This window comes from Poromitra crassiceps (genome assembly GCF_964638095.1).
Source record: "Poromitra crassiceps genome assembly, chromosome: 2".
NCBI lineage: Eukaryota > Metazoa > Chordata > Actinopteri > Beryciformes > Melamphaidae > Poromitra > Poromitra crassiceps.
The window spans coordinates 87,932,026-87,955,087 of NC_139624.1; the positions used below are offsets into that span (position 1 = coordinate 87,932,026).

A 23,062-nucleotide genomic window follows, 5' to 3' on the forward strand; every position below is an offset into this window, starting at 1 on the left:
CAGGACTCGTGCTACACAAGCCATCATCTCTAGCATTTTGCAAGCCTTTCAGTCGTCGCTCCAAGTTAGTTATGCTAGAATGTGAAAAATACTAATACTCGACGTCAAAGTAGTTTAAAACTTGTGTTAATGTCGGACAGTGTCGAATGCGCGTGCGGCGTGTCACTGTAACATAGCCTACATCCTCGAGCGAGCGAAACTTTTGGAAGTTGGAGATGTCGGAGGTTCGGCGTCTCTCTGCGTCTTTCCAAGAAGGACAACGTCGCAAAAGAGTAGTTGTGTTCGACTGTCGCCTCGAAAAGAAAGAAGCTAACGTTACGGAGAAACTACTGGAAACAACTGGTTTGGACTATAACCGCTTCTGTCAACTTGTATCCAAGGCATGTCAGCTAACTTTCTCCTCTTTGTTCCTAGCGGCCAGTAATGGTCAAGAGGTTGGTTGGTGGTGATGATAAGTTAGTTGGGCAGACATGGCAACGACTGTTGCTTTTGTAGCATGGGAATTGGCAACTGGAAACATGAACGATGATTCATGTGTGCTGTAGCAGCTAATTGCTGGGAATGTAGCGAACCTACTTTATTTCAAAAACGTTATTGTGATGTCCTGATCGTCCTGATGCATGCAACACATGTGCAAGAGAGAAGGGGGCGGGGTACGTGGTCATGTTGTCCTGACCTAAATGGTCAGTGGTTCTGACCATGAGGTCAGTGGACTTGTCTGGGCAAATTAATGGGCAGCCCTTCCAAGCGCGAATTCGCAATAGCTGCGACCACACCAATTGGTATTGCACATGCACACACACACACACACACACACACGCACGCTTGACGCCAAACTTAAGCCTCCTGCCCCTGATGCCATCCTGCATTTCGAAATTGCCCGCCCTGCCCCCTTTTAGCCAATTGGCATGAACACAAGCAAGCATGTTTACATGATAGAGGAAGCCCTCTGGATGTACTTGTCACTCACTTTGGACATTTTTTTTTTACAGGAATTTGTTATCTCTCCAAACGAAACTTTTGTCTTGACCACAACTGATAGAACATTATTGGATCATGACTGCTTTGGTGAGTGAATCAGTCCTTGTTGTTTGTACAAAATAAAGTGGCAATTGGTATCACCATGAATTATGCATGAGAAAGATCATGTTGTCAGTTCATAAAGCTAACTTTAGATAGCAAAAATATGATTCATATAAATATCAATTGCATACAGAGTTGCCAGAGCAAAATACTAAATTTCAACGACTCATGCTCAAATCACATCCTTTATTAAGCTTACTGGAGGAAAAATGAAGTCTTGGGTTTTACTGACTTTTACAGGTAGTCGTAAGTAGGCTGTAATAGCAAAGTAGTCACTTAAAAGATAGATACTGGAGACCGAGCTATCTTTTGTGAGTTTTAATGCTTGCAAGTCATGACATCCTGACCCAACAAGATCTGAGCCAGAAATGTGTAGAACCCTGGCGTTCAGCTCATTGTAAAGATAGTTTGAGAGGGGGTTGACAAGGGGTGTATCTATAATTTATTATTGGTCCCAGCCATCAACATAAATCTCTGGTCCCAGACCAGCAATACTTCAAAGCATCTCAGAAGAGTGTTATCAGAGCCCTGTTCCTTTATAGCCCGTGTCTGTCTTTTTGCTGTCTCCTTCTCACATTCCTTTTGGTGCTCTTTTTTGCGGGTGATGAATGACCGTCCTGTTTCTCCTATGTACGATTTATTGCATGATTGACATGGTATTTCATAGATGACGTTGCATTTGTTTTTTGGGTCGATTTTGTCTTTCGGGTGCACTAGTAGTTGTCTGAGTTTTAAGTGGCGTTTGACTGGTGTGCTGATGTGACGTTTTCTCATGGCTCTCTGTATGCACTCGTGATGCCTCTGATGTATGGTAGTGTGACCGCGCCTATGTTTTCTGTTTTATTGTCCTGTTTCTTTTTTCCTGTACGGGTGTGTTGTCTTTGTTTGACTTGCCATTTTCCCTTTTCTATGGCCCAGTTTGGATAATGACAGGTTTTTAGAGCGTTGTGGATGTGCTGTTCCTCTTGTTTTTTTATCCTCCTCCTCCGTTACAATGCCGGCGCGGTCGTACAGTGTCCTGACTACAGATAGTTTGTGTGTTGTGGGATGTTCTGACGTCCATAGTAAATATTGGTCCGTGTTGGTTTCCTGTATATTTTGATTTTGATGCTACCGTCGTTTGCGTGATGTATTTTAATGTCCAGAAAAGCTATGGAAGTATTGCCGTCGAAACATGTCAGGTAGGAATGAAAACCTGTGTCTGATATAGAAGAAAATCTAACGATCTAAGTAAAGTATAGACACTATGAACCTTTTTGGATTATCATGTCTTTTTAGGTTAAAGGTCCTGCTGTTAAAAGATGTTTAATACTAATTAATAGTTGCTACCACCAGCTACATTATGGCAGGGAAATTCTGTCTGTTAGTGGTTTTTATTAAAGTGTTTATTTAGATGAGCTCAACCCAAAATTATTTTTTTAAATTTTAGTTCACATACCTGGGTATTCAGTGCACCTATAATAATATGCAAAAAATAAATCACAAAAATCAAATGTATTTAGTTTTTCACACTTTTTCACATGAAAAGTTAATTTTTTCAAGATTTCATTCATAACAGTAATCTGCAGTTTGCTGACGTCACATTGCACTATCAAATTTCAACCCCATTTCAACCAATCATATCATGACATGGTAGCTGTCAATCATCAAAATTCTGCAGGCAAGATGGCCGTCTAGTGCCTATAATCTGGCAGAATTTCTATCCCATAAACTAACTAATAGAGATGGAATGATATTAAAATTTCATATCATGATTATAGTGACCAAAATTATCACGGTTATCAGTATTATCACGGTTTGTTAAAATGTGTTGAAAATGTTCAAAAAGTACTAATACACTCACAGAAATCATTTCACCAAGTTTTATATTGAAAACTCAGACCCAAAAAGGACTGATACACTCACTGAAATAATTTCTCCAAGGCTGCGCGTTTGCATCTGGGAGACGGTTGCCAAGTTTGGTTGATGATGGACAGTATTTATCATGTTTTTCAAAGCACTGTAATCATGGTAACATGGTAATCACGGTACCATGGTTTAAATGATAATGAAAATTTGAAACGGTACGGTTATCGTAAGGAATTTTTTCACGGTTATCATTAAAACCGGTTATCGTTACATCCCTACTAACTAACAACTTGGCCAATAAGTATGTAACATACAAAATAAAGCAAACGGTAATGTCTTCTAGGGCTGGCACGGATCACGGATAATCCGTGACCCGTACGGATCAGCCCCCACGGTTCGGAACGTCCATGGTCCGCGGACCCCCCCCTTTCGTTTCATTTAACGTTTAACGCTAGTGTATGAGAACGTCTGCAGCGCAGCCAGACACAGACAGGCATCATCATGGCAAGCGCAAGTGAGCTTCCTCATCCCTTCTCCCCGCTGTAAAGTCTCTCTGAAGGCTGTGGCTACTAGTGGCTACTAAAGACAGCATCACAACAACACCTCTGAAAAAGCACAGGAATGCGAGCAGCGTGTTGCGGGCTGCACAAGATAACGAGAGAGATAACACACACACACACACGCGCGCACACTTTTCACGAACACGTTATCACCAGACGGTGAAATGTTGCCTTTAGGACACACAACAAAACAACACGTGGGGCCACCGAGTAGCTTAACGTAGCATCAACTAGGGATGTTCATCAATTATCGAAAATCGATAATCGATCGTTAAGGATTGGAATCGATCCTGTGGCATTTGGATCGATTTTTTAATTATTAAAAAAAAAAAAAAAATTTTTTTTTTTTTTTTTTTTTTTGGACTAGGTTTGGGTGGAATTCGTTACTCCTCGCCCCACTCCATTGCACAGCCGACTAACGTGAGGTGGAGCTTCATATAGTCTCTAGTTTTCTGGCTGGGCACGGGCCTTTGTGCCAACAAAACTGTTTTAAACATGGGAAATTCACACCGGCATGCGCCGGGGACAGCAGTGTTGGAGAGGAGACACATTGAAATAAAGAGTTCATTGAGGAGAACACGTTGTCTTTCGTATTTTCTGCCATAGGCATTCATTTTGTAAAAAAAAAAAAAATTGAAAATATTGAAAATTTTCTAAGTATTAATAAAATCGATAATCGATAATTGATCGTTAATTCTCACCGATTATCGATTTTGGAAATTTTTCAAAATGAACATCCCTAGCATCAACGTTATGTTTCCAGACTCACCCGGTCTGTACCCGTGTCGAGTGACTGCAGGTTAGCAAGCAACAGCCAGGAAGTTAGGCATAGCAGCGCCATGCTAAAACAGGAAGTTGGGTTGTTCTGCCTTCAGAGTAAAAGCATAAATTGCGTCACTTATGAGAAAAAAATATTTTTTGAGCTGTGCAGGGCAACAAATGGTTAGAGAAGTATAATAGTATAAAAAATCGAATCGAAAATCTAATTTTGAGAGAAAATATCTGAGATTTATTTATTTTTTGCTGATCCGAAAAATCCGTGATCCGTGGCTCAAAATCCGTCACGCGATCCGAACCGTGGGTTTTCTGATCCGTGCCAGCCCTAATGTTTAATGCATAGGACATGTAAGTGGTGCGTTCATCTTGCATTCCAGGAATAACGTTAACGTAAGCGGGTCTTACCCCGGCCCCTCGCAGATTCCAGGGCAGGCAGCACTCATGCCTCAGATTCTGCGGTCCACAGGGAAGCAGCTGGCTGCCTGCTTCTCTGCGGATCCCTCTCGCGTAGAGCCACAACACGCCAGGATTGGCCAAATCCAAATCCAGTCCCCAGAATTGTCAAATCAAATCATCGACACGCTATGCCCGCCTCTCAACCCTTCTGTCATCTTAGACAAGATTTGTTTTCAAATGGTTTTCAGTCTGATACGTCTCCGAGCCTCGCGCCACATGGGTTCAGGTCGCCTTTAAGATAATTTAACTATTAGTTTAACCGACTAGTATTTTGGTGCCGACTAGCGACGGTAGCAGATGTTTAAACGTTTAACCGACTAGTTGCTTGCATGCCCTTATGCAGTCGTTGAGACAGGCCTACATAAAAATATAACCTAATGCAAGATAGTCTAGTCTCACTGTTAGTGTTTTGTTTACTGGTTTAATACACTACAGGGCCATGCTGTACAAATTTATGACACTAGGTGGAGCACTAGTACTGTCTGTTCAAAATTAATGCCACAGGTTAAAAAATAAATGAAAACAAACCTAACCTTATCAGGGATGCAAACTAGTCACCTTTAGGTGACAGTCACCTTTTTGATCCCAAAATTGGGCACTTAATTGAATGATTTTGAGTAGTTTTGTGTCTGCCTTGGTTGTACCGAACTCGTACCAAACCGTGACCCCGAAACCGAGGTACCTACCGAACCGTGACTTCTGTGTACCGTGACACCCCTAGTGTTTACATGCACTTAGTAAATAGTGGGAACTCACCAGCAATGAATAAAACTGATGATTCAGCAGAAACCTAGGTGTGTTTATGCGTTTTCTTAAAGGAACACTCCGCCCATTTTCAACCAGCTTTGTATCATTAGAACATCAGTAGTATATCAGAAAACTGTAAACTGTTTTGAAGTATGTCATTTAATTTGACAGTTATTGAGTGTTAAAGTGTGGACCAGTGACATCACTGGTCCACACTAACTCAAATTAATAACTCATTAACTCAAATCAACTCTCAATAACTGTCAAACTAGATGAATAATAGTTTGACAGTTATTGAGAGTTGATTTGAGTTAATGAGTTATTAATTTGAGTTAGTGTGGACCAGTGATGTCACTGGTCCACACTTTAAAGGAGAATTTCGGTTTTTTACACCACGGTCCTCATTTCCAGTTTAGAATATGATGTTTTACTCACCGAAATAGTTTCGCTTCATTCGGATGCCCAGGGAAGATTTTGAGCTCCGAGTACACTCTTCAAACAGGCTAGAACCGCTAGAACGGGAGCCCACGGGGCATTCTGCACGGCAGTGCACGCGCTCTCTAAATGACACTTTTTCTGTCAGATCACGGTTCATTATGGTTGTAAATATAATTATTTAGCTAACAGCTAGAAGCTAGGCTAACAACAACACCGCAGTCAGCGTTGATCTGCCCCGGATGGGGTTACAGTGCCCATCTCCCCCCTCTGTGAAACCACTTCTTCAGAGAAACCACAGAAGGGGGACGATACGCACTGTAACCCCATCCGGGGCAGATCAACGCTGACTGCGGTGTTGTTGTTAGCCTAGCTTCTAGCTGTTAGCTAAATAATTATATTTACAACCATAATGAACCGTGATCTGACAGAAAAAGTGTCATTTAGAGAGCGCGTGCACTGCCGTGCAGAATGCCCCGTGGGCTCCCGTTCTAGCGGTTCTAGCCTGTTTGAAGAGTGTACTCGGAGCTCAAAATCTTCCCTGGGCATCCGAATGAAGCGAAACTATTTCGGTGAGTAAAACATCATATTCTAAACTGGAAATGAGGACCGTGGTGTAAAAAACCGAAATTCTCCTTTAACACTCAATAACTGTCAAATTAAATGACAGACTTCAAAACCGTTTACAGTTTTCTGATATACGGTACTAATGATGTTCTAATGATACAAAGCTGGTTGAAAATGGGCGGAGTGTTCCTTTAAATTGTTATAAACTGATGGCCTTTATCTGATAAAGGATGCTGTTTACATGACACTTGAATAATCAGGTAACTCTAGAAAACCGATAATAAACAGTTTATTAGTGTGCAATTGTGCATGTAAACGCACTCATACACTCAAGGCAAACGGATACGTTGTTGTTTTCCACACTTCATTGCAGATGACCTTCAAGATGGCAACACCCTTCACTTGTTGCAGAAAGAGGACCAAGCACTGCCGGTGCCAACAGAGGAGCACGTTGTGTTCCTCCCTCATTATGATACTCTGGTCCGGAGTGGCATGTATGAGTACTATGCCAGTGAGGGCAAGAACTCTTTACGTGAGTGCTAACAATCCAAACCAAGTCAATACCCAGTCAGAAAGTGTGCTGTCCAAATAGTAAACTTGAGATGTATTGAAGAATTTCAAATTTTGGACATCACTACTCATTACCAACTACTTTGAAAACGTACTTCAAAACTACAGCAAGGTTTAGCTCGGGCAGCTAGACGGACACAACAGGGTGCTTGTTGTACTGTGGCATATAATGTCTAATTATGTGATTTTTCACTTCCAGCCTATGCAATTGCCGAATTGATCGACAATGCAATTACGGCGACAGCCAAAAACAGAGGAGTGAGGGCGATAGAGATTCGACTGGTTAGTCATGGAATTGTATCTAATTTTCATCAGATCACTTTTTACATATTGGTTTGTTATTGATGCTCACAGGTTTTAAAGTATACTTCTACAGCGCTAACAACATGGAGAGTTTTAATGGCCAATTACACGATTTTGTTGTTTATCTGAATCTGTGATGGTGAGTTACTGACAGCCTCCTGTTGTTGTCCAGCTGTTTGATGAGACCCTGGGGAAACCTGCGGTGATTGTCTTGGATAATGGCCGCGGGATGACCTCTAAGCAGCTCAAGAACTGGGCAGTGTACAGGCTCTCTAAGTTTGCCCGGGAAAAGGATTCAAGGTTGGTTTACCTTGATTTAAAGAAACCCATATGACTTACCGTAAATTCCGGACTATAAGCCGCGGCTTTTTTCCCGTTTTTTGGCCTTTTTTGGCCCCTGCGGCTTATATAACGGTGCGGCTTATCTATGGATTTTTTCCAAAAAAAAAAAAAAATCTCTCTTTTTTAGCACTCTTTCTAACTATAAATCCACTTCTGTTTTAATTTCCTCTCTTGCCCTCTTTTAACAACATAACATAACATAACATAACACAACACAGGTAAGCAGAAAGAAAAAGACGAAGCAATCACCGCCATGAATGAGGAAATGACTCACCTGCTGGAGGCTGGAGATACACGGCTTGGGCTAAACTTTTACTCCGTGAAACACTATCGATTAAGTCCGACATCGCTCAGAGGTTTGAGCAGCTTGAAAACAAGTTTGAAAACGTGCAGAAGTCCATCCACTCACTCACTAAAGAAAATAATGCAACCGTGAACAGAGTTTCTAATGCGGAAAAGCGCATCAGCGCACTGGAGGACAAAAACAACACAGTGAGTCCGAAAGTGGATAAAATGCAAAAACATCGAAACGCTGCACACGCAGGTTGATGACTTAATCAGCAGGAGTAAAAGAAATAACATTCGCCTGATCAATGTAAAAGAGGGAGCTGAGATTGGTGACATGGACGCTTTCGTGGCAAAATCCTGTGTTACATCCTGGACCTGAAGGAAGGCGAGAAACCACCAGAGGTGGACAGGGCACACCGGGCGCCTCGGCCACGTCCAGACCCCGGCCTGCCACCGAGGGCCATCTTCATCTGCCTACTCCGCTGGCCCGACCGTCAACTCATCCTCCAGGCTGCGGGGAAGAAGCCCCTCACCTGGGAGGGTACGCGCTTTTTCGTCCGGCAGGACCTCTCCGCGTTGGTGCAACAGAAACGCGCAACATACAACAGCATCATTGAAAAGGTTAAAGTCAATGGATATCGCTTTGGCGTACTGTACCCAGCGAGACTCGTCATAACCATTGATGGACAGCGGCGGAACAAGAGCTCAAAGTGAAACTGCCGAATATCTTTTGAGTTGGACTGGTCAATAGTACTGTGAGTAACTAAAATAAAAAAATAAAAAACGGAATTCTCTCTTCTTTAGCACTCTTTCTAACTATAAATCCACTTCTGTTTTAATTTCCTCTCTTGCCCTCTTTTCACCACACCGCGGACACTGTGTGCACTGTAAAAAAAACAAAAAATACCATTAAAACACCCGCGGCTTATAGTCCGGTGCGGCTTATATAAGAAAAAAATAGTCAACTTTGAAGGTGCGGCTTATACACCGGTGCGCCTTATAGTCCGGAATTTACGGTAATTTAATGTCATTCGGCAGTCAGCACCCTCAGCTCTTGATTGGTCATATTTCATGCAATGTTATCATGATGCTGTTTCTTTTTCCCCCCAATTTTATTTGAAAATGGCCAAAATGTAAGTGTTGGTTGGTACTATGTAACAAAGTTATTTTGTTGCCCTCACTGCAGCATTAATGAGCCGTATGTCCGGCCCGATCCAGTCCCTCGCAGTCTCAACAGTGATATATCTTACTTTGGAGTTGGAGGAAAACAAGCTGTTTTCTACATTGGAGAGTCAACCAGGGTAAATGCTAGATACTGTAACTGTTGATTTGGTGGAGTTTCTGAAGTAATGTGGACATGAATCTTATTTTTATTGTGGTTTTTCTCTGCTTTGCCATGAATGACTGCCTTTAAAGCTAATCATGTGACATACATCTACGGTAATCAAAGGTTACAGGTCAGTGTAGGAAATTAGCCAGGGGCAAGGCAAAAATTACCCTAAAACCATAATCAAGGGGCAAAAATTGCCCCCAAGATTTTGATAATTTTATTTTCATTCAATTTATTTAATTTCTATTTCCATCTCTTAACACACACTCAGCACCTGCAAGCTGGTTGCCAGAACATGATGAGCAACACACTCGCACAAACAGCGCTGTTGTTCACGCTACACTTTAGCATCTTTAGGGCCTGTGTCCACCTAGCGTCTTTTGCTCAGGTCCAGCGTCTTTTTTCAGTTGTTTCCAATGGGGGGAGAGCGTATGCGACGTCGATAGAAAGTGCGCTGCGCCCAGCATCTATTTTCAGAGCGCTCCGGCGTTTTTGTGCGCGGCTCCCAGCGCTCCCAGCTGAGAATAATTTAACTTTTCAGAAAGACGCTGGTGTCGGGTGCTCCTTTTCTGGCAACTAATCATATGGAGAAACTATCGCAACAGAGACAGAAAGGCTCAATTGTGGGAGCAGATTGGCTAGACACTTAATATTTCTGGTGAGTGTTGTGCTTACTGCTTTTAATAGCGTAGCCTGCCTGTGTTGTTAGCTTGCTAGCTGTGTCAGCTATCAAGCTACTACCGCACTGAACTAACGTTAGTTTCAGACTGCTTCCTTGTATATTGTGCGCTGCTGGGATCAGCGGTCCCCAGCGCCCTCCCAGCGTTTAATGTCGGAAAAAGACGCTAGGTGGACACAGGCCCTTATGCAGTAATTACAATTTTTTTGAGTGCCCCTAAAAGGTTGTAAATGCCCCAACTTTTTAGACAATGGGGGCAATACTTGCTCCGGAAATATTTTTTTAATGTCCTACACCAGGGGTGCCAAAACTTTTCAGTACGAGAGCTACTAAGAAAAAAAATAAAACTAGTCACAAGCTACTTATTTTCCCCTTGTCCACCCAAGTATATTTAGCACATTTTAACAATATTATTTATTTTTTAACATTATTTAATCATGTTAAATGCTGGAGATACTGAGTTAGCTATACATGAGTGGGATTTAGTTTATGCATTAAAAATAAATAAAAAATACCTTTCAGTTTTCTTTGGCAAGCTACTTATTGATGCTCCAAGATCTACCTATTGTACTGTATTAGCATGCATAAAAACAGACAGGCTTTTCTGTTTTTGTAGATGATCAGCAAAGCAGTGAGCTCCCCAGATGTTCATGAGCTGATTCTCTCAAAAGACGAGTTTGAGAGAAAAGAGAGGGACAAAGAGTACATGTACAGCGGCATTATCAGAAACAGGAAGGTAAGAGCTTTTTGACAGGTAACGTTAATAGCGGTTCGTTAAGATTTTAAGTTCTCTGTGTTAACATCTCTGCTGTCTGTCCACTGTGTAACTAGATCTGGATTAATAGTACCATGGGCTGGGGGGGTACGGTGGTGCAGTGGTAAGCGCTGTCGCCTCACAGCTCGAAGGTCCTGGGTTCGATTCTCACCTGGGACCCTGTGAACGCCGAAGGAATGTGTGCCCGTCCGCATGTCCTCGAGTGCCCACCACCCGGGTGGGGTCGTCAAAAGGGCCTTTCTGTGTGGAGTTTGCATGTTCTCCCCGTGCCTCCCGGGGGTTTCCTTCATATAGGATCCCCCTTCACCAAAACATGCAATATCCTGGTTGCTAATGTGGTTCCTCCTCTGGTCGTTAAGGGCGCCTGTTCGGAGGGAGGGGAACCGGTTGGAATAGCGTGAACCTCCCACGTGCTATGTCCTACCAGTGAAGCTTCCCCTGTCAGGTGAAAAGAAGCGGCTGGCTAACTGCCCATGTCTCGGAGGAAGCATGGAGCCAGTTTCGGCTCTCCCCAGATCGGCAGAGGGTGGAGTAGCAACCAGCATAAATAAAAGTAAATTAGCACAAAGGGGGATAAAAATGGGATAACAAATCGGGGGGGGGATAGTACCATGGACCTGGGGGCTATTAATTTACTAAGGGCCCCCTTCCCTGCTGCAAGGACGGGACTGTAGGCAAAAAATATAGACGTTTTTTGGATGTTTGGATGTTTTTTAGCCATATTTAAAGGAATATCTCATTTTAAATTAACATTCAAAGCCATGTGTAAGATGTCACAATAAGCACTTTTATTAAAACAAAATAAAGTGCAAAGACTGGGTAAAACAGGCAGCTGCATAATACATGTAAATTAAAACTTAAATAGCCCATATTAAATACAATTTGTACAGGTTTTCCTCTTCTGCTTAACTAAATACACAGCTGTGCAATAACAATAAAAATGTAAACCAAACAAAATTAACAACTGACCAAATACCAACTATCAATATTGTGACAATATTGTAGGGATGACTACTACTAGTGCTTTCACAAAATAGAAACACTGAGATTTTTATAAATAATAATCATCAGTAATGTGGAAATAATAACTAAGTGGGTAAAGGCAAATAATAGAACAGCTAGAACAGTCTGCTAAGAAATTACATCACTTTACTGTAATGCAGCCTTTAAAACCAGGAATACTACACAACACTTATCACCATTGTTATGCCCGGCCTAGGGCATAACACCATATCCAACATCTAAGACCATTTCTAGTCTCATATCACCATTATACATCCAGTCCTACTTCAGTATGCCAGGGGTCCTCAATTACTTTTCACTAAGGGCCACATTTTGCTGTGGGCCGAGGGCTGGTGCCGGCACCAAAAATTTTGGGACACTTGAAACCAGATTTAGAGGAATAACTCATTTTAAATTAACAGTTGTGATGTCATTATTCAGTCTTAACCACCAATATTTGATCCTTTTCTCACTGGGTGGGTTAATTTAAGCAAAAGTATTTAAGCATACTGTATATCAGTAAGTGGCCCGGGATTCTCAAAGCCTGTGTTGAGGCTCACACAAGAACAAAAATGCAAGCTAAATAAATCCAAAACCAAACAAGTTAATTATTTACATTTTTACTTCAAAATTCCTCAATGTAGAACAGTAATTTCTTACACATGAGATTACTTTTAGCCTTTTAGTCATAAAGATTATTTAAAGATATTCCATATTCCAGACTGAAATGTTATAACAGAAGTGCAGTATTGGCCAGAATAACATGAACATTTGGACACTTATTCTGCTGGTATTTTGCATGTTGCGTTCAGGTGCAGTTAAAAAAAAAATATACAGTAGCTCCGAGCCTCGGGCACCCCTAGACGGCGGGCCCCTGGTAAGCCCTGCATTAAACCGGGCCTGTGTGTAACGTTTCATCCTCCTGCTGCAGCCTGGTGACTTTTCTCACATAAAGCAAGAGGATGAGAGGTTCCTCCATGAGTTCATTGCTGAGGAGTCGAGGAAGTCAAGCTTCACTGCTGTGGTCATTACAGGATTACAGCCTGAACACGTCACCTTTCTCAAACGGGACTTCAACGTGTGGACCAGAGAACTAGCGTGAGTTCCTTCACCTCACACTGACAAGTCTAACTTGTCCCAAGTTGTCCACATTGATTTATATACTTCATATTGTGAAATTTTTGTTTGTTTGACTCTCCATATTTCAGCCACATCTATCACTATTACATTCATGGAGTCAGTGGGAATGACATGAGATCCTCAGATCACCTGCCCATCATTGACATTCAGGTATGACCTTAAATAGTTTCATCATCAATCACAGGGACTTCTATTTATCTTTATTTATCTATCTTACATGATGGTTTTATGAGGTGTGTCTCAAGGTATGCTACTTGACTGCTGGTTATAATCTCTTTGAATCAGATCTCTTTGCGAGAGAAGCCTCCCAGATCCCCTCGTGTGATGAATCTCAGGCAGGTTGACAATGACATGCAGAGTCTGTACATAAATGCAACTGTGGACACGTTTGAGTTCAAGGCCAACATCGAGGGAGACGGCACAGCGGAAGGATTCCTGAGGTACCACCCCTTCCTGTACGACAGGGAAACCTATCCCATAGACCCTGATGCTGCACTGGGTAATGCAGCTTTGAAATATTGATGATACTGAATGTGCATGATGTCAAACATATTTGGCTTACGACTATCAGATTCTAGTATGGTATTAATTGATTTTAATTTTGTTCTGTTTTGTCTCTTTTTTATCAGCCCCTGCTGATGAAGAAGATGATGATAATGACTCCGGTGTTGTGCATCAGGCGAGGGGGAAGAGGCCCATATTTGAATGCTTCTGGAATGGACGGCTGATACCTTACACTACAGTGTCCGAGTAAAGACTTTTACCATATTGTATAATACATTTCTTTTTCATTTGATTGGATAAACGCACAGTGCATAGTTCATATACGTATGTATATAGTAGCCTATTAAATACACAGGTAGGCTATTTTCCTGGTATGAATATGAAAACATTAACTCACCAATATCTGTCCCAACAAACCGCACCTGTGTTTATTCCACTTTCTCATGTCTGCCTGCTACTGTTTCTTCAAATCCATACATATTGTGGATGGCCAGTGCCACAAGATAGAAATGCGTTTGCAACACTATGATTTCACTAGTCGTCTTTGTTACTGCACAGAGCATACCCGACGTGCAAATTAACTGATCTGTTCCAGCGTAGGGCGGGGTCTTTTTAATGTGTGCTGGAAAAAAGCATCTGCTTTCTCTCCTCTCTTTTTACTTTCATTTTCATGCTCGCTCTCTCCACGCTGTCATATCTCCCCCGCCTATTCTGAAGAAACTCAAGCGGAGTTTCAAACTCACTGCACCACACACTCGTATCACACACGTGTAAGCGGGCCATCACCATTTAATGACGTGCGTGTGTGTGAGGTGGGCTCAGGGCTGAGGAAAGGTGCAGGCAGCTGTGCAGTCCGCACAGATCATGCATGCCTTGCACCTCGTCTCTCTCTTTCCCTTCTCCCTGCCGCTTCCTCGTGGCCCGGCAGCAAATGCTTTGAGGACCGGCTCCGGTCCCCGGCCGAGTGGTTGTGGATCCCTGCTTTAAAAGATACAGGATAACTTAAAGAGTACCTGAAACCCAAATCTGGCCATCCACTTGGCTGGTCTTTGGTGCCAGTTGATGTCACCTTATGTCTATATGTCTCCTTCAATCATGGCCACCTAGTCATCCCTCGTTACTTAATTGGCACATTCAGTCCTCAACACCCTGAGAGCTGATGTGTGGTGAGCGTTCTGGCGCAAACTGGCTGCTGTGCATCACCCAGGTGGGTGCTATGCATCGTTGGTGGATGAGTTGAGTTCCCGCCCCTCTCTCCCCTGATATGTGAAGCACTTTGAGTATCTAGAAAGGCGCTATATAAATCCAATCAATTATTATTATTATTAATAGTGTATAACATTGGGTGACATCACCTGCCACCAAAGTCCTAGCAGATGTCTTGAGTATCCTACTTTTCACCATTAGATGTCAGGCTTTTACCAGAGATTAGGTTTGGGATGTTGTGACTGACAACACTCAGATCATGCCTCCCCCATAATGGACTCTTCATTATTAGACAGTCTGTACAATTCATTGGTTATCTGGGTTTGAAGTTTCTGCTGTCCATGTGTTGCAGGTTTGACTGGTGTGCTCGGGCCAAGAAAGGAGCACTACTGCCTGCCGAGTGTTACAGCCGGTTCTCAGGTGTGCTTTTCACTGATGCCAAATTCCAGGTCTCCACCAACAAACTCACCTTCATGGACCTGGAGCTGCAGCTGAGGAACAAGGAGACCATCTTCACACGCATTGTTAATGGACAGGTGGTTAAACACAAACGCATAATTACAATCCCTGAGTCAAGTTTTCTTTAACAGCACCCATACACTGATGATGTCACAATTGATGACATCACTGAAGACATCATCAGTGGGACAGACAGACAAACACAATAATCTTAACAAACAAGAACAACTTTTATGACTTTTGAAGTGTAAATGCGTTTTTTATTTTACGTGATTTTCAGAAAATGCTTCAAAAGTTCACTTTTCCCCTTACAAACAAGCATGGCGGCGATTTCTGGGTAAGCCTACAAAAATACGTCATCCCTGCGGTACTCTATTCACCTTATTCTTTGCCCACACATGGACGCTTCCGCATTACGTCATTTCGTAATAGTATTTCCGTTTTAGACTTGCCAAAAACCCCGCAGGCAAGATGGCTGCCCACACTCCCCTCCTAAACTGGCAGAATTACTCACCCATAAACTAACATATCTTGGCCAATAAGTATGTAACATACAAAATAAAACAACCCGTAATATCTTAATTTTATGTAGAATGCAGAGGACATGTAACGGTTTAGTTAAACTTGCATTCCAGGAATATTGTGCTCTAAAGATGACGTTAGTGGCTGGAGACTGTTTCGTCCTGAAACCCACACGTTTTGCGCCAGCGTAACCTATGTGGGATTCGAAATAACTCATCCGAGATAGAAAACGTTATGAATATAGCCGCGTTATAAACAACAAACTAACGCTGGTGATCCGTATGGAAACAGTGTTACTCGAAATGGTTAAAAGTTATATCAATTTCGTCATTCAGTGGCATTTTACTGCCATATAACTTATAGAGCCATATGAAATCCGTTTTAATTTTTTCCAAATTCCATTTAATTTTTTCCCGAATTCCGTTTTTTCCGTTTTAATTGTTCTGAATTCTGTGTTTTGCTTTTTACGCTCATTTTACCATCAGAAATAGTGTCTAATATGTGGGGATGAATACATGTCCACAATTTAATAAGATATAACAATCAGTTTACACAACAATGCACCATTTTTAACAAGTGATTCAAGTCAGAAATACAGTAGATGACTGTACAAAACATTCTATATAATTTTTATGTTTGTAAAGTGTTTTTAAGCTTCTCATTGTGTGCTTCAAGTAAAGAAAAAACAACTGTGAACAAAACATTCACTTCAAACAGAAAATGCTTCAAATACTATTTTATTTTGAAAGTTATAACAGGAAGTGGTGGTGTTTATCTTTGCTAACTTGAACGTCTTAAGGTGAGTATTAGAGAAAGAAGAAATTGTGTAAAAACGGCATGTGTCAACTCAATAAGAATACACAGCCACAATTGAAACTTTTCCAGCTTCATCATGTGCAAAAGTGGATATTTCGTCTTTCATTCCCTGTTGCCATCTAAACTACGGTCGGAAGGCTTTGACTGAAGGCAAGTAACATCGACAACTCTTCACGCACACTTCAGACAGGGTTCTTTCTGCACGTTGTCCGAAGCTGGAATGCTTGGAATGCGCTCGTTAACGTTACCTTATGTTACTGCAGAGTCCACTGAGGGCAGGCAGTTGTGTGTGTGGAAGAGAGGGAGAGATGATTGTGGGTGACATCACCTTATTAACATTATATATTGAATTTCAGCCCAATTATGGCAATTTCTGCAGTATTCCACGTTTTACAGTAGATTAAATTTTTATTGGTCAATTCTGCGATTCCGTCCACGATTCCATTAACGCGGATTTCATATGGCTCTACATATAACATAACTAACTAGCGGCTAATATTAGCCACAGTAGGCAACTAGCGCTGAACCGGAAGAACAAATACGTTTGCGTCGAACGCGGAAGTGAGAAAAAGTGGGCGTGGTGAATAAGGTGAATAGTGAGCTACTTTGGTTTGTTATTCTGGAAATGTAGAAGAAATGTAGAGAATAACTAATTTAAGAAGGAAATTATTTAATCTGCAATGTCCTTTTAGGAAGCTGATATTTCAATGCCACATCAAAGATCACCATGAAAAGCCTGGCTGGAGGAGTCTACCAGCATAGTAAAATATACAGCCACACAAGTTAAACATTACTTTTTTAAACATTTTACCTACTTATTTTTCAGATGACTTTGCGTCTACTCATTTCTAAATCTTCTCTGATGCGCTTCCATTCAATTAAGCCATTTTCACACATGCGCTTTATACCGGGAAATGACCAGAAAGCGGTGTAATGCCTTCATGTGTGAAAGTTGTTTTCCGGTATAAGCGCGATCCCGTCATCGCGGACATTTCACCATTTCGGAGCTTGTCATAAGAGCGGTATGTCTTCTTCATGTGTGGGCGTGCCGATTTCCCCCCCTCCCCTCTCTGCTCGCTCTCTGGCCAGTCCTTTAGTCCTCCGCAGCAGCCCGACACACAGGACAGACACAGCGAAAATGGTAGCGGCTTGTTCTGAGAGTCTTGCAAAGCCGCCCAACGCTTGTAGAGAAAGCAAATGCACGAAGCGAAATGTGGAAGTATTTTGCTTACGTTGCTGACAGCGAAGGCAAGCCCCTGGACACATTGATCAAACTAAGCCAGTCTGTAAAAAGCGCTTCAACGCAACGCAGGTGAACGGATAAACATCGAACCAGCCAGGCTATTTCTCTCAGACAGGGATCCCAACTTCTTCAAAGATTTCAGTTCAAAGACTGGTTAGCGAATGTGAAGGATACAACATACTCTTAAGTCAAACGAGTGTGATTTATTGTGTGACAAGCGAACTTATTTCACCATCGGAGTTTTGCCGACCCCCAAAATAAGGACGATTCCCCATCCAAGTGCACACGTCACTCCCAACCCGCTCTGCAGTGCCCCCCCCCCCGCCCCCCCCTCAAATACAGGTAATTTCGCTGCTGTTTTTCCACATGTGATCCCTCAGGTGTGAAGGGAAATTCCGGGAAATAGCCAGTCTTGATTTACAGGTAATTTCCCTGTCTGTATGGGTGAAAACAGCTTTAGTGTGCTTAATTTTTTTCTCTGTCTCGAGAGATTAACCCACTTCTAACGGCAGATTGAGATTACACCAGGAAACGTTGCATTACGACCGCGAGGCGGACCCCGGAGCTGGTCGCACTTGCAGACTGTCTAGTAAATGCCTGTGTCCACCAGCAGAGGCGTCCCAGAAGCGGCTCTCCGCTCTGCTCCACTAAACAAATCGGCCTGTGTATTTTTGCCGCTTCTCTCTTTGAGTTGCGTCAAGCAACACAGAGCAGATCGAGCTGGGCAGGAATTCACGAGAATAATAAAATAAAACATCCTGTCGATTTTCAAAATAAAACCTGTTACTGTAGGCTATGTCAAGAGAGAAACAGTCACACATTTTGCTTTCTATAATAATGCAACCCTGAATTACTTGAATGCTTCCATTATTTTGGCAGCTACTTGGGTTCAAATTAACTTAGTGAGTTGGTTTGACATTTTTGTATCAATGAACTAAATTCAGTAATGTTCAGGTTATGATAGCCCAATTATTTTCATTGTTACATTGTAGCCTATAATTCAAGGGGGGTTGCGTAAATTACAGTCTACCCACTTCTCCAGGGACCACTACACCACTGCACATACTGTAAGGAGGATCGGGAGGATTCGTTAATTGACTCAGATTAACCAGCTGACTGGAGAGATTTCATTTTGTTTACAGTGATCCATATTATATTGGAGATGTTGAGTTAAAACAACTGCTGCAGCTTAGTTGTAAACTTGTTGAGCTTAATGTATGCTTCGCCTCGCGACACTTTTGAAACTGTCTCTTGACACTTTTCTGTCTCTTTCTGACATATCTGTGGAGAGACGGTTTCAAAAGTGTCGCGCAACGAAGCATGAATTAAGCTTTAGAATTAAGCTAGCCTATAAGGCAGGGATACCCAACTTGAGGCCCACGGCAACTAAGCTGCAGCTGTGTGGCCTGCGATGGAATTGCGTTTTCTTTCTTTTTTTTTAACAGTGCACCTGAACGCAACATGCAAGATACCCACTGAATAAGTGTCCAAATGTTCATGTCATTCTGGCCAATACTCCACTTCTGTTATAGCATTTCAGTCTGGAATATGGAATATCTTTCAATAATCTATGATTTAGCTGCTAAATTGTCAAATACCGCCGTCTGCTCACTACCCAGGCACTTATGTACTGTATGTACTTAACCTAACTAACTTAACCTAACTAACTATCCGGTGTGCACAACATTGTCAGACTAAACTCCGGCTGACACCCCAAAAACCTACAATCCGCTACAGAAAAATGTATATTGTTTGTTTATTAACTGGCCCCTGGCCTTCTATCATTTCATGAAAGTGGCGCCCGGGCAAAGCAAGTTGAGTATCCCTGCTATAAGGTGTCAGTCCAAGCTAACACTTGAGTGTCCATCTGGCCGTCTATGTAATCAACTCGCCAACACAGCTTCCTGACTTTTGCTGTCTTTCCAGATATGGATAATCAACTAACATTAAATATCTCACCTTTCTTCCTCTTTTGAAAAGGTGAAGAAGATCCTGTCTTGTCTTTTCCTGACACTAGTCTACCTTGCCTTTTCTGACATATTTCTGACAATGCATGTATTAAACTAATGTCTATTCTTTAGTTCCGCTCAAACTAATGTAACATTACACAATGACAGATTGGCAGAGCCACAACGCCACACAAAACAAGACAAAAGGGGCACACTGTAGCAAGCAGCAACGGACAGGTGAGTTTGATTTGTGCCCCAGCATGTCCTGGATGCACCCAAAGCAGGCTCACGTAAAATAACTGGCCCGTTCTGACTACTAAACTCGAATTGACCCGGCTGCACTCTGTGTGGGAACATCTCTGTATACAGAGCTTAATGGAATGATGCACATGACAGAAACATGTGCATTAAATAATGTTGAATACAATTAAATATACAGAAGTGACAGCATAACCCAAAAATGACTTATTTTTTATTTTTATTTTAGTTCACATACCTGGGTATTCAGTGCTAGCCTGGTAAACCGCCCGTCACGTGAACTCACATTTCATTTGGTTCTCCGTGACGGTCTGGACCCGCACAGGCAGTTAAGATGATTGGTCGAGCCATGCCGGCTCGACGAATCAGCGGCGGCCGTAGGCGGGCTCTGGCTCGTCTGGGCAAGTAGTGGGTACATGGTCTTTGTAGTTCTTTTCACTTGTCAACATGGCTGCCGCCGCGGAAGTGACAGGCAGTCTGAATGAAATTGAATGTAACGTTCCCAATTCTATGTATTAAATTCTAAAAAACGACCCTTAACATTTGGGAAGGCTAAGCCACACAACTAGTTCGTTATAATCTAACTAAATGCTTCGAAGGTGACTTTACGACCGCGAGGACTCAATCAATGAATACCACGGAGATCATCCACACTGCACCTTCGGCGATCTGATTGGTTGAAGTTAACACCCACCAGCGGTGATAGACAGATGGGTCATCCAATCACCTGCCAAGTAGCTTGGACAAAGTGCCCGCCTCCGTCAGCGGGTCTGGTGACTTCATTCCCAGATCGACTGGTTTAGTGAAACCTATGTGGAGCTATACCGTCCATCTGGCAGCGTCAGGTTAATTCAGTGCACCGATTTAATAATGTATGCAAAACAATTCACACACAAAAATCTTTCGTTTTTCACACTTTTTCACATCAAGTTTATTTTTCAGGATGTCATTCATAACTGTAATCTACAGTATGGTGACATCACCTAGTACTATCAAATTGTTACCCCATTTGAACCAATCATCTCAAGACATGGCAGCTGTCAAGCAATCTTAATTTTGAGGAGAATTTTCTCGAAATGAAGGAGAAAATGGCTGCCTAGTGCCTGTAACCTGGCAGAATTTCGAGCCCATAAACTAACTAATAACTTGGCCAATACTTATGTAACATACAAAATAAAGCAAACGGTAATGTCTTCATTTAATGTAGAATGCAAAGACATGTAACTGGCTCGTTAAACTCGCCTTCCAGGAATAACGGTACATTAACGTCCGCAGGTATTACCCCGGCCCCCTGGATATTCCAGGCCGGCAGGTGGCACATTTGGCTTTCAAACAGCACTACACGCGGAGGCAGCCAGTTCCTTGGTTCTCTGCGGATCCCACTCGTGTAGTGCCACAGCGCGCTGAATCCCACTCGATTTGGGGGCAGAACACACCAGGATTGGCCAATGCCAAATCCAGCCCCCAGAATTGTCAAATGAAATCATCAACACGCCCGCCTCTCAACCCTCTGCCATCTCAGACAAGATTTGTTTTCAGTCCGATACATCTCCGACCCTCGAGCCACTTGTGTTCAGCTCGTCTTTAAACATAGTTTACATGCCCCCAATCTGACCAAAAAGGGGGTGCAATTGATCTGTCTTAATCTATTTTAGGTTGACATATGTTAGAGATTTCATTGGTGATTGTCTCCGTTTTGCTGTTGATACTGATTATTGCGAATATCCACAGGAACAAAGAGTCAAAATTCAGAAGGAGTTTACCCAGTGGCTGAAGAGTTGCCATGAGCAGTGGGACAAGCAAGTGCTGTTCCTGGGCTTCAAGGGCCTCATAACACGAACAGATGTGCCCACAAAGAAGATGCAGTACCCTTGGGCGACCTTCTCCTCCATTGAATGGGATGGCAAGAAATATAAAACGGGCCAATATGTGAGCATCTGCTTTTCATTTAATGAGCATTGTGTACTCTGGTCAGTAGATGCATTTATGGGGATTATCTTAATACTCTGTCCTTCCCCCTATAGGTGAAGTCTCAGAAGACCCAGCCCATCTTCTCTGGCTCTGTGGTGCAGTTCTTGCTGTATGGAGATCATGATGGAGATGTCTACGCCACAGGGGGACACGTCCAAGTGGCTATGGTGAGTGATAAAGTATTTCTAGCACTGAAAGCTGCACTTAGCAACTTCCCACTATGGCAGTTTTAAGAGCACGGATACACTACATGACGGTTGTCAGGTTGCTGTTCTGTTCAGATTACACAACTTTGTGTGTTGCAATCAGGAGTCCTGAAGTCATTGTGGTTTTCCCACTACCGTAAATTCCGGACTATAAGACGCACCGGTGTATAAGCCGCGGGACCAAAATTGACTATTTTTTTCTTCTATAAGCCGCACCGGACTATAAGCCGCGGGTGTTTTGATGTTTAATTACCATATGAAAGGGTTCGTGCACAGAGAGGAATGTCGGGAAAGAGATCGCTGTTTGGGGAAGCTCCCATTTATTAACATTTCAACAAAACAAAACAAAAGTCAGGTCACTAATCCCCAGACAAAATCACACAACAATAGGCTACCGTATATGTGCAGCAAACCTGTAACCAGAGAAGTCAAGTCACTAATCCTCGTCTTCCTCTTCTTCCTGCGTACTGAAACCACCAAAGTCCTCATCTTCAGTGTCGGAAACGAACAGGTTCAGGGTGGCTTCGTCAACCACTCTCCTCTCTCCTTCAGGTGCCATGGCACGAGTCCGATACCTCACGAGTCCGACACCTCACGAGTCCGAAAAAAGAGGCTAACTTCCCCCAGACCCTAACCCAAAACCTAACCTCTCCCACCCCCACGCCTAAACCTAACATCCCCCAGACCCTAACCCAAAACCTAACCTCTCCCACCCCCACGCCTAAACCTAACCTCCCCCAGACCCTAACCCAAAACCATGAGGTGTCGGACTCGTGAGGTATCGGACTCGTGAGGTATCGGACTAGGGGGCAGTCCCCGTGGCGTCATCCTCTTCATCCCGCAGCAGTCCAGCGTTTTGGAACCCGTTGGTAATTGTGGATGTTTTCACACTCCTATAATATTCCGTGATCTTCCTTTGTGTGAATTCGCCGAAGTTTGTGATTTTCTCCTGATAGTCGGGAGGGAGTTGTTCAGTAGTTCTCCCCCGGACGGACAGTCCCTTTTGCCCAGGTTACGCGCGGCTGC

General features: G+C 42.8%; 1 protein-coding gene across 1 annotated transcript in view; it reads left to right on the forward strand.

Moving 5' to 3' along the window:
* Window positions 1-215: 215 nt before the first annotated feature.
* Window positions 216-23,062, forward strand: part of smchd1 (structural maintenance of chromosomes flexible hinge domain containing 1) — a gene marked incomplete at its 5' end in the record, with an annotated part of 72,510 nt that continues 49,663 nt past the window's right edge. Inside the window, 14 exons of the mRNA XM_083663356.1 lie at window positions 216-434; window positions 993-1,068; window positions 6,847-7,005; window positions 7,243-7,325; window positions 7,519-7,646; window positions 9,163-9,277; window positions 10,602-10,721; window positions 12,694-12,860; window positions 12,971-13,052; window positions 13,188-13,401; window positions 13,532-13,652; window positions 14,965-15,148; window positions 21,591-21,788; window positions 21,884-21,997. Coding sequence (XP_083519482.1) covers window positions 216-434; window positions 993-1,068; window positions 6,847-7,005; window positions 7,243-7,325; window positions 7,519-7,646; window positions 9,163-9,277; window positions 10,602-10,721; window positions 12,694-12,860; window positions 12,971-13,052; window positions 13,188-13,401; window positions 13,532-13,652; window positions 14,965-15,148; window positions 21,591-21,788; window positions 21,884-21,997 — 1,980 coding nt within the window. The remainder of the gene's footprint in view (window positions 435-992; window positions 1,069-6,846; window positions 7,006-7,242; window positions 7,326-7,518; window positions 7,647-9,162; window positions 9,278-10,601; window positions 10,722-12,693; window positions 12,861-12,970; window positions 13,053-13,187; window positions 13,402-13,531; window positions 13,653-14,964; window positions 15,149-21,590; window positions 21,789-21,883; window positions 21,998-23,062) is intronic.